The following is a 12,353-nucleotide window of genomic DNA, read 5'->3' on the forward strand; positions in this document are numbered from 1 at the left end:
GATGCCAAGCAGCGATCCGCCCCTCCCGGCCAACTCCCCCCAGTTTATATACTGGGCATGAAGTTCTATGGTATGGAATAGCCCTTTGGCTAGTTGGGGTCAGCTGTCCTGGCCATGCTCCCTCCCAGCTTCTTGCACACCCGCTTGCTGGCAGAGCATGGGAAACTGGAAAGTCCTTAGCTTAGGATAAGCGCTACTTAGCAAAAACTAAAAACATCAGTGTGTTATCAGTGTTATTCTCACCCTAAGTCCAAAACGCAGCACTGTACCAGCTACTAGGAAGAAAATTAACTCTATCCCAGTGGAAACCAGTGTTAGAGCTAGATTTCTCAAGGCAGCAAATCCAATACTCTACTTTCGAGGAGGGTGAAGCCACAGATACACTGCTTCCTTCAAAAAACGTGCCAAGGCAATTGATGCAGTTGCTTGTCTTGCCAAAGCAAAAAGCATTCTCTCTTTTGCATGAAAACTAAAAACTCCTGCTTTATCTCATCTGTCTAATAAGTTCATTAATTGTAAGCCATTTAGTTAATTTAAGGTTCTTTGTAAGAGGGACTAAATTCTATTCTGAGGTATGTTGCTGTACTTCTGGAGTAACATCAACGTGGCTGTTATTGTGGCTACTTAATGCTTACGTTAAGAAAACTGTGAGCTAAACAAAAAGAACAAAGAAATTAAGTTAATTATAACAAAACAAAAAAACCCCTCTGTGAGATGCATTAGGTGGCACTTCGTAATGGAAAGATGCCACCGACATGGAAGAACATACACAGGATGTTTTGATCTTTAAAAGCATTCCTACTGTACCTGGTGGGAGAAGGTACACAGGTGGAGACGGCAGGTTGCCTGTGCAGTGACTGGGGCACTGGTAGGAGGAGGGTCACCAGGCTGACATCGGAGAGCCAGCTAGGAATGAGGCCCTGGGATTGATGGGAGCCGGCATCAGGGGGAGCAGCACATTGAGGGCTGGTGGGAAGAAGAACAAGTAGGAAAAGAGAAAACTTCGCTGCGGCTTAGTTTGACTTGCACCAATTTTCTAATTATGTTTAAAAGGCACTTCAGTAAGTGTGATGAAATTATGTGTTCTGATCTACTGCATAGTTGGATGAATTCATAAAGGTGTATAAAATATTCCTTGTAACAAATGAAAGGGGAGTGGTAATTCTGGAGAACAAAATTACATGAGAAGGAGGTAATTGCACATAATCTTACAGTGGATAATAGTACCTTAAACATGGTTATTGGGATGTAAAAGTCAGTAAAAGAAATGTTCAAGTTTTTGAACAGGTCTCTTGTGATAGAATGAACCAGATCCTAGAAAAAGTAGTAATGTGTTACAGAGTAAACTCTGCCTGGAATAGTCCGTTGAGCACTGCACATCATGGGGGTTAGAGAAGGAAAAGCCTACTTGTTCGTACCGGGTGAGATGTACAAAGGAAATCATACATGATGGAAAGCATCACTGCGGAGCTGAACTCCTGTGGCCCTGGGGCAGACTCCACGGTGCGATCAGAGTATCGGCTGTAGCCAGTGACCGGTGGATACGAGATTTTAATTTCGTGGACAGGAATGGAAATTCCTCCAGCCTAGTGAGTGCTTTTAACCCCTCACCTTCAGGGTCACGCTCACTCTTATAAGTTCTCAGCTCATGAATCTCTAGGTTTTTTCCTGGTACAGTAGAAGGGATGGGTTTCGGCTGAGGAAGGCAGCAGATTTTACTGGAGAAAATGTATGTGCGAAAAAGCCTGTTGGCAATAAGCCTAAAAGGAAACCCAGGGCTGATTTTTAATCTTCACTGCAGGATCTACTACAGTTTTTAGGATCTGGATCTGACTTGAAGACCCTTCCCAGGGCTTGGCTCTGGGGCGTAGGCAAAACAGCAAGACTTTTCCATAGCCTAAGGGAAGAGGGCAGCTGAGCGACTCAGGCAGTTGTCGCCCATCTTGCCACAGCAGGGTGCAGTGACTGACTGGGCAGTTGTTTGTCCCAAGACCCAGATTTGGCTTTACGGGTCGCTGTATCCCCTTACTTCCCGAAAGACCAGCGATGCTTACTTCCACTGATGTGGAGCCTGTTTGTTTTAAGGCACACTCCAGCCTTTTATCCCTCAGGATCCGCATTCAGATTGAAAGCAAAAAATGAGTTTAGTGGTGAAAACCTGCTCACCCATTTGTGAAGCTCATAAACCCCCAGTGCACAGCCCAGCACAATTGGCAGTCTGTTCCTGAAGAAGCTCAAGGCAAAAATAAGAGAGATCACACGTCAGACGAAAGCACAGCGCTTGCCTATTTTCTGCTTGGTTCACATCAGTTCTGTTTGTCCTCCACTAACGTTCGCTCAGAAGTTGGAAAAAGTACACAATTGCCATATAACTCTGCCGGACAGCTTGAGAGAGAACGGCTGCTTCTAATACTTTGTCTTTGCTCATTGTTTACTTTCATATGCAATTCACCAAGATTCAGCTGTGTTTTTACTACTAGAATACATGCAGAAGTTAAATAGAAAACCAAGACACGTAACTTGCAAATTGCAATGCAAAAACTCTCAGCGATGCCTTGAAGCAGCTCAGCTGCAATGGCATGGTTGTACCAACAGTCCTGTTTACTCTTTAGCCTTAGGCTGACCAATTCAAATTTTATATGTCTTTTTTATAAATTAGAAAATTTGCCTGCTTCGCCCTGACCACATTTTGCTCTTCAGGTTTCACATAGCACATAAAGTCATGTGCTGGGTGATAGATTCCAGTCCAGCTTGTGGTATTCTTGGTCACATAGACTTGCACCTGCGGATGTTCCCTGTGCTTTGAAGTCCATCGTGCCGTGTCTTACGGAGAGGTCTGCTCCCCAAAGGACTGGTAGAATCGCAGAGAGAAACTCCCATCTCAATGTAGCTACAAGTTGTAACTAAGATTATCGCCATATGTTGCTCTGCGTGTTCAAATAGGAAGGGTCTTGGCCACATACTGGCAGAAGTCTTGGTTCTGTTTAAAACAGAAGCCTGCGTTTGCTCAGCTTGCTATTTCCTTGGAGCTAAATCCGTATTTAGAGCTAAGGCTTTTTTGTATTTGTAAAACTAGGCTTTGCAGGATGAAAAGTGTTTCTGCTGCATGAGCAGGCACTCAAGGAAAGGCTGATTTTGGAAGGGCAGTTTTTAGAAAAAAGGTTGTGAAGAGCCGCTTGGAGCTCACGCTGAGAACAATGTTGCTGTGTAGCGCTGCAGCATTCCGGAATTGCATGTTGGAGCACGCCGGGAAAGCGGAAAGGAGAAAACCCATCCCCAACTACAAGAGCCTGCTACACATAGTCCTTTCCCTTTCCATAAGGGCTGCTCTCTTTTAACCTTCATACTAATGGACCAGATGCAACTTATCGTGCAGTTATCTCACATTGCAGAATACTTGCTGAGAATAGAAGATGGAGCGAGGCTGCTCAGAGAAAATCCCTTTGTGCATCTGTGGGAATCCAGAGCATGGAGGTGTCTGACCACCAGTAAGAAAGTCATCATCGCGAGAGCTGCGTTGAACACTCAGGCTGTAATTTTGGTGCACATGCAGAAGTAGCGATGGTGCTACTGAAAACAGAGAATAAAGCAGGTTACGGAGGAAGTGAGGAAAAAGAAAAGACCAAAATACGAGCAAAACCAGAGAACAGCAGAGGCAAGTTGCACGCAAACAGCAACAAGTGCCACAAATATAGTCTTTGCAGAAAGAGATGTCTCGCAAAGCCAGAGCAGAGAATTTGGTGTGTGAAAGCTCCTGGGGACCACAACGGGAGCACCCTTGAGAGCAGGGAATGGTGAGGGTGGTGGAGCAAGGTCAGTCCGTTGTGAGGAACAGGGTGGCAGGGTGCCTTCCCCAGGGCCCCTGCCCTGAAGTCTGGCCTGAGTAATTTCTAGACAGAAACCTTCCACGTGCAGAAGTCTATAGGCAGGTAATGAAGGCATTTCCAGAAGACTTGTGCCTGACCACTGGAAATTAACTCAGTCAATTAGTTGTCTGAGCTCCTCCGCTTTCATTTCCTACCCAACATGTGCTTTTTCCAGTAGCCAAAAAGTTACTGAAATGCGTGTGGCAGCTCGGTATGTTCCGCTTGCAGGAAAAGCGGGTGGAGAGCGGCCAAGTAAGCTGTACAAGGTTGGGGTTCCTTGGCTGCTGGCAATGCTTTTGCTGCTGTGGAGACCACAGTTTGACCTAAGGCATGACACGCTCTAATTAAGCCAAAGCAACGATTGCAGCAGAGCATATTGGTTTGCTGATTATTTTAGATTATTCTTGCATAAAGTCATGCTGAAAGTCAGAATCCCAGAAGAAAAACATCCGAGCTGCAGACTTCTTCCTGGGATTTGAATCCTGTTTCCCCTGAGGTGCACTTTATGTAAATGTTGGAGCTGTTGATTCTCACTCATCCAAAATTCATGCTCAAGAGAAGACACAGCCAGTGCCACCACCACGGCTGCGTGCTCTTTCTCTGCAGGAGAAGGCTGCCTGGCCGTGGCCCTGGCCGATGAAGTACGGCCTCCATCCCGCCTTCACGCGCAAGCACGTCCAGCGATGCCGCAGCACGCTCTCATCCCTGACAGCCGGCGACTGGGGCTGCTGCGGGGCTGCACGGGGTCTCAGCACCCGACTCCCAAGCGTTCAGCACTTGTGAACTGCGACAGGTTACCCTGGAACAGCCCGAGAGCGCCTCAAGGTCAATTTAACTTCTTAGATCTGGCTCGTTCACTGCCTGGTTGCAACTGGAAGCGCTCAATCCTTTTTTCTTAACGTTTCACCCCGAATTATGGATTTTCTAGGTTACATCGTGTGTATCCAGTGCTGTATTTGGGCTGCCATTCAGCCACCCCCTAAAGTTTAATATAGCCCTTTTAGCTGCTCCGGACCCTGCATCCTGAGCCCTGGTATTTCTTGCTTTGGAAGCATTGGTGCTGATCCTCAGCTGCAGGATCTTCCCAGGGCTCTGCTGACCTCAGGGCTGACTGCTGTGGTCCGAGCCTCCAGTCTCCTGGTTTTGCTTTCTGATTCTCTCCTCTTTAGGTAATTTTTTTATTTTTCTCAGGCGCAAAGTTAGATGTTTGGGAGTGTCCTGTCTTCCTCGCTGAAAACAATTCTCCGTCCTAGGAGAACTGTCTGTGTGGGTTTCTTTAACCTGAGCATTTGCGCACGCCTGTTGAATAGCTGTAATAACCCAGCTGCGATGGCTTGAGGTGTTTGGAGGAAGCTGAGAACATCCCGCGGGAGAGAGGAGGAGATGGCTTGGGTGGTGGGAACAGAAGAGGTGCTGCAGGAGTGGGGAACTGGAAGGAGAACAAGGAAAAAAAAAAAAAAATAATAAAAAAAAAAAAGCAAGGACAGCAGTAGAATTGCCCGATTATCGGGACAGAAGGAAGCGAGGCAGAGGTGGGACCGATTTCAGAGCTCCTGGCGCAGAGCAGCCCGGGACCCGCGGCGGGTTCTTTCTCTCCCGCAGCGGGGCGGCTGCACCCCTCCTGCCCGACGGGGCAGCCCTTTTCTGCCCGCCCCGCTCGCTCCCCGAGGCAGGGCGGCGGGCAGGGCGGCGGGCAGGGCGGCGGTTCCCCGAGCGGCCCCCAGAGGGCGCCCCCGCTCCCCGGCGGGGCGCTGCGGCGGCCGCTGCCGAGCGCGGCCCGGCCCGTCCTCCCGCGGCCCCCGCCGCCGCTCCCGCCGCCGCCGCCGCCTCCCCCGCTCCGCGCCCCGCCGCCCCCGCCCCCATGGCCGCCGCGGCTGCACGTCCGGGCTCGCAGGCTGCGGGCGGCAGCCCCCGTAACAAGTGAGACGCCGCAGCCCTTCCTCCGGCGGCTGCTTGCGGCGCTGCCCCGCGCCTGCCGGCAAGGAGGCAGAGCCGCACGCTCCCCGGGTTGCGCCGCTCCGGCTTCTTTCTACGCGTGCACCGGGGCTTCCCCCCCCCTAATTTTTATTGGGTTTGGTGTTTGGTTTTTTTTTTTTTTGTACTTTGCACGGCGTTGGACATGGAGCCGCCGCGACTCTTTTGATGCACGCCGGACGGCTTTTTTTTTTTTTTTGGCAGGATTTTCCTCTGTATGGTTTTCCAGCGGTGGGAGGACCCTTCCCCATCCTTCCCCGTCTCCTTGAGTTAGTTCCCTGCACGCTCGGGAGCCTCGGAGCCTCCTGGACTGAATGCAACTTTTTTTCCTCCCTCCGTACCCCTTCCCCCTTTGCTGATCCCTGTCAGCAGGGACCGAAAAAAAAAAAAAAGAAAAAAGCCCCGGCGAGGAGGAGGCAGAAGGGGCTGTGCGTGCATGTGTGGTTGCTGCTGGTGCCCAGGACCCGAATCTGTAGGTGTGTGTTGAAATATGGAGAATAGTCTTGGATGTGTTTGGGTACCAAAGCTGGCTTTTCTCCTCTTCGGGTTTACGCTGGCGAGCCTGCATCCTCGAGTCTCCGGTAAGTCAGCTCTGCCTTATTTCCCTTTGCGCTCCGGGGCGAGGGTGATTTTTCTCCGCATCCCAAAGCAATGCGCCTGTTTCTCTTGTGCTAATGGACTTTTCTCACCCTCTGCAAGCATGATTTGGTTTTTCGGGGGGTTTTGTTGTGGTTGTTGCTGCTCGCCAGTGTGAGCTTTTGCATCACTTCCCACAGATGGGAAGGGGGAACCGGGGTTAGAAGCGCCTTGCGCAGCCTTGGAGAGAAAGGGCAGCGCTGGAAAGAAGGAAATCCATGGAAAATGAAGGAGAAATGTGGCAGGAGGTGGCATAATAGGTGTGTAAGCGTGTGTGCTGTGGCGGTGGTAGGGTTAGTTCCCATTTTCTTTTGCACCTGATCCCGCTTGCGATTGGATATATTCGCCTGTAGCTTTTTGGGTCTATGTGCTGAAACCAAGGGAAGGGGTTGCCTTTACTGGGTAAAGGAATAAAAGCAGCAGATGAGTTAGCACGGCAGGAAACGCAGTTATCTGCAAAGCATCTTCCAACTCTATTAGGCTGCGATTCTTTGGGGCTGCACCTCTCTCGCCGCACTTGGCAGGCACATTTTCTAATTAAAAATGGCAAAGCCAGTTGTGTGTGGAACCGGGGTAGGGAGGAATGGAGGGAACTGACACAGCGATGCTCTGGGGCTCCTTGTGCGGGAGGTGGAGAAGGGCTCGGCGGTACACAGTTCTCTCATTCAAAAAGAAAGAAAAGAGAAATGGGAGCGTGAGCCAAGAAGTGTTAGGAACTAAGAAAGTGGTGCTTTGATTTGCAGGAGGCTCAGGGTCTGAGTGCATGGTGGAGGGAGATGCGTGCAAGGAAATACCGTTCTCCAGTGCTCATTTAATTTTCTCCAAAAGAAAAGGAGGAGCACTTCAGTAGGAGAAACCTTGGGAAGGGGGAAGGCTGGAAAATACAAAAAAGGATCCAAGCACACGTCTGTGCACACTGCTTTCGCAGCGGCGACGGAGGAACAATGGGAACCAACTCCCCACACCACGCACACCAGCACTAAAGCAGGTTTTCGTGATGGGGAAAGTGCTGCATACGAAGCGTTTTGCAAAAAGACCCTCGCTGTCTTCTGGCAAAGCTCGGGTTATCATGTATGCAAATGGCAATCGCCCATGGAGGTGGTGCTTCCTTTACACGAACGGGCGTATCTTTCGATTGTCCTGATTTTGGGGAGTTAGCAAGTAAACTGGAAGATGCTTCTCTGCCAAACCAAGAGGTTTATTTTGCATGCGCGTGTGTGCGCGCTTGTGCACGCGTGTCCCCAGCATTGTCCTCTGCAATTACTTGCGTGGAAGGTGGGACCCGGGCAGTGGGAGCAGGATAACGAATAGGTGTCTCTCTTGCCTTTCCAGCTTAAAGGCTGGGAGACATGGCAGTGATCCTCCTTCGTGAAAGATGATTGACTTGCAGGCTGCTTTGCTGCCAAAGGAGGGGATGGAGTGAGAGCCTCTGCGTGTGAGTGCCTGAGGAGCGAAGGAAGCTGTGTGCTGTGTCAGGGGCCAAACGTGCTGCAAACCCACAGCATCGGTATTGTTTTGTGGTACATGGAAGAAACAGGCTGTTTTCCAGCTGCGCGTATTGGTTGTGCGTTTCACGCCCCATCTATGATACACAGGTGTTTATTGCACTGATTTTGAAGGTGGCATCTTTGCGTTGCACCCAGTTCCTTGTGTCGCGCTTCACAAGCTGCAAATGGGCAAAGTTTTCCCAGCGTCTCAGCCCCGGGGGCAGTCGTGAGTTTGTGCTTTCCTGAGCATCCCTGTCGCCATCCTCAGTCAGCCTACAAAACTGAATAAAGCAGATCTTGTCCCTTTCGGGCAAGGCTGCGGCCTCTGCTCGCTCACCATGGTGTTTCCACTTCATCCGCGAGCTGGCGCGCTGTGGGCAGGAGGTGCAGGCAGGAGGTGCGGGCAGCGTGCTGTGCCTGGCACGGGTCCCCGCGCAGCAGGGCATGGGCAGGCGGTGAGCGCTGCTAACAAAGGACTCCTGGAGATGCTGCACAATGGGGCCGGCTCCTCTCTTGCTCCCTGCCCAAAGGCCGCAGCTGCTGTGGGCTTGCAGGGGTGTGTTCAAAACTTTGGTACCGAAGGGCAGCGGCGCATCCGTGTGCGGGCAGGGACACGCTGCTTCTGCGCCGGAGTCGAGTCCTGCGCCTGTCGTTTGCCATTGTGTGTGAGGGGCAAAATGTTTTGGGGGATGAGACAAAAAGTAAAGCACGACGTCAGACTTTTCCTGGTTAAAAATGTGTATACGCGGATGGAAGAACAGATGATGGGCAGTGTTTGCCATTTTGGAAAGAGACGATGGAAAATGTGTTCCTGATAAAGGCAGATGTAAATTATGTAGTGGTTGATCATTATGGTGCTGTACGGTTTGTTCTGTGTAGGTATTAAAGTAACCACAAAATACCTTCCCTTTTTTTTTGTCTGTAGGTGGGAATTTAAGTCAATCTCAAAGGTTTTTTGTGAATGGATTCTATGTTTGGTGTCTTTGACTCCCACTAGATCTTGGTGAGAAATTTAGTGTTAGTGCAGCATGTCAGAGCCCAGCGACGTCTGGGTACTCTGGCAATCACTTCTGTGAGTGGTGCAGTATAAATCACCAGTGACCTGCCACAGCATCCATTTCACATTTGCTGCAGTTGCCCTCTGTGTTACGAGGCGTGTGAGCCACCACGTGTATTATAGGAGTGGGGTAACCTCTGTGCAGTAACCTCCGTGCATTTGCGAGAGTATTTTTAAAAATGGAAATGAGCTGAGTTGAGGATGAGCACTTTACATTGGAATACTCTTCTTTCTATAGTTTGTTGAATATTTTTTGTATTTAGCTCTTCTTGTTTTATGTCTTTTTGTCCTCACTCCCCCCCTTCTCCACGTCCATATGGATACAGGACCAATGCTGACTTCAAATACACAGTCAGGAATGTTTGTTTTCAATGAGATTATGCCAAGAGTAATGATGTCCAGATTTCACACTTGGCACATTTATCCTTGACTGCTACTCCCTTGTCCTTCCCAATACAAAACTTAGCATGAAAGATCTGTTCCAGGGCCCAAGACATGGCAGCGCCGTCAAGATATTCTCCTTTTATTTCTGTGTTTGTCTGAACCCATCTTTGATTGCCTGTTTTATGCTGGGACAGTCGGATCTTTGGGGCAGGACTGTAAGTGCTTTGCTATGCAGATTCACAGCAGGATCGTGGTCCGCAGTGAGGGCTTCCAGGATCAAAATGATTAATAAATACATCTACACTTCTCAAACTTAGAGAAGAAAACCTGTGGGATTCCTTTTCCAGACGCAACTTGCAATCTAGACGTGTTCTTCACATCATCTGACTGAGCTTAAGTTCAGAGCTAGTGCACCGACCTTGCTCTTTGCATTTCCCTGGAGCAGCCCGGGTGGAGATGGAGGAGCAAGTGCTGCCTTCTCCCAACCCACCCGGGCTTTCACTCCGCTGCCAAGGAAGCGGAGAGCCTTGTTTTGCATCCCTGTCCTGTCTCACATTTTGACTAGCAAAAGACTGGTGCTGTACGTGGGCTGGTATTTCCCAGTAGCCTGTTGTTTAACACCATCCTGCAATAATCTGGATTCTGCCTGAGCTCGGCCCCTGAAGCGTGTGTTGTATGTGACGCCTGGGTTGGCCTCTTCGAACCGGAGACTGCTGTCAATCCAGTGACATGACAGCTAAAATAACTCTTTCAGAGTCATTCATCAGATGCTCAGCGCATGGATTTTCCACCAGATGTCCTTTAGAGGGCCAGTACTGATTTTTTAAGTGTTATTTTTATGAGATAAAATAACGCCACAAAATTGAGCGTTGCCTATGCGCCTGCTTGCGTGGCATATCCAGCTGCAAGGCTAAAACTCTGCAATGGGTTTGCACCTCCGTTCTTGGTGGAAAAGGTTGTTGTAGAGACTTCAGCAAATGTGCTAATGTGAGTAGGCTGTGAAAGAAGTTTGGCCTTTCCTGGTATTTTAACATCTTACCAGACTAAAGCTCACTGGTTCCCCTCTGGGCTAGCCTAAGAGAAGGCTTAGCTGTGCCCCTGTGCAGGTGTGGGGACACTCAGACCCGAAGGCTACACACAAGCCAACAGGTAGAGTCTCGCCTCAGGTTTGCTGTTGCAAATTCCTTGATTGATGCGATTTACAGAAGTTAGTCGCTTCGTGTATTGAAAGAAGCTGATACTCAAAGAGGGGACCACGTTTTCATGTGCCTTATTTTCCCTTCTGCTGAAATGCAGATCTGTAACAGCGTGAGTCAGTGCAGCCAGTCTCTTTGTTGTAATACAAATAGATGGGTATTTCTTAAAATGTTGGCCTTGCCTGAATAAAAAGTATACTAACAAATTCCATGGAGGCTTTCATGATTAATTAAGGCAAAAAAATTCACTTGCTCTGTTAAAATTATCCCTTGGGTGAAACATTGACCTAAATTTTTTATTTCCATTGGAATCCAAAGTAAACACGCCGGCCCTGTCCTTGTTTCCCTTACATCCCTCTTACCGCAGCCATGGTGCCCCGGGCTGGACGGAGGTGCTCCAGCCCGGGAGCGAGAGCATCGGCTCGGGAGGCAGCACCCAAGTCTGCAGGGTGCAGAGCGGTCCTTGCTCCTCTGGAAGGCATCCGCCACCAGGTGCTGTTTGCTATTCCCCAAGTCTCTGAAAACCCTTACTTTTAATTTGCCCAAGTGAATTCCTTTCTCCATGCTGGCCTGAAAATTCATCTGCCAAAAAATAGGGACCACAACGTTCCTCATCCGAACTGTGAGGTTGTGCCGCAGGCAGAGCTGAGCTCAGGTGGTTTGCAGGGAACTGGCTTCAGTACCGGTGTTTCTGCCATTTTCTGTCTGACTCCCTGGTGAATGTTTCTGCTCCTCACTTTAAAGAATTTCTTCTCAAATGTTTGTTGTGGGGATGGCTTAAATTGTTACTGGTTCTGGTCCTTGGGAAATAAATCTACTCCATGTGTCCATTACCTAACTTCTCCTTGCCATCCCCTTCTATGAACATCACAGACTCACCACTTCTGCTGTTGAAAAGCACCAGTGGTCTCCTCTGCAAGATAAAGGATGCTTGATGCTTGGGAATCTTTTTTTAGTATGGGTGGAGAGCTTCAGGCATTTGAGATTTGCTCCTTTGGGTCTTCTGCACAGCCTCCTGTAAGGAAAACTATAAAACTATGGAAAGCAATGACTGAAAGTGAAGTGTATCTCCTGATTTCTGACAGTAAATTCACCGGTAAAATAGAGTATATTATTCCTGAAAGATAACACAGCAGATAATTGTAAACCTAGCAGAATTGTTTCTTTCTGACAACGTTTCTCAATTTCAGCTTTGATGTGAAGGGCTACAGCTAAATTGGGCTAATGACAGAACATCTCGCTCGAGAGTTTGGAGATGTCTGCACTATAAAGGAAACTGTATTCTCAGAGAGGCACGATAAATGCACGGTTAAATGTCTCAATTTCTGTCTCGGTTGATGGCAGTCATTTGTCGATGGTAATGCCAATATGTGCTGTAATTTTATAAATGCTCTGAAGTATTCAAAATACATTGAAAACTACTTTAAATTGCTGCCCGAAGTTTCAGCAAAATATTAGTTGTCAAACAGAGAAGCTGAAGGAATAGTATCTTCTTGGAAATCACATTACTGGCTGAAAACTGGGTATCTTCTCGCCCTGCGAAGTAGAGTTTAAAACAGGGAGACTACTGATGTTTTGATGATTTTGTTTGCTTTTATGGGGCTTTATGAACAATCAGATTCACTGGATTGATCATGTGCACCCAGCCTACGGTCACGCTTTCCTGGGCTCGAGGGCTCACAAGGTGCCTCCTCTCGCAGCGTGGAAGCAGACGGTGAACAACCACCAGCTTTGTCATTTCCAAAGCTTTGAT

At 48.9% G+C, this 12,353-nt stretch overlaps 1 protein-coding gene across 1 annotated transcript in view; it reads left to right on the forward strand.

Annotated features, from left to right (window-relative positions):
- Positions 1–6,330: 6,330 nt before the first annotated feature.
- Positions 6,331–12,353, forward strand: part of DCC (DCC netrin 1 receptor) — a 580,257-nt gene continuing 574,234 nt past the window's right edge. Inside the window, exon 1 of the mRNA XM_050913130.1 lies at positions 6,331–6,421. Coding sequence (XP_050769087.1) covers positions 6,331–6,421 — 91 coding nt within the window. The remainder of the gene's footprint in view (positions 6,422–12,353) is intronic.

This window comes from Gymnogyps californianus, chromosome Z (assembly GCF_018139145.2).
Source record: "Gymnogyps californianus isolate 813 chromosome Z, ASM1813914v2, whole genome shotgun sequence".
Classification (NCBI taxonomy): domain Eukaryota; kingdom Metazoa; phylum Chordata; class Aves; order Accipitriformes; family Cathartidae; genus Gymnogyps; species Gymnogyps californianus.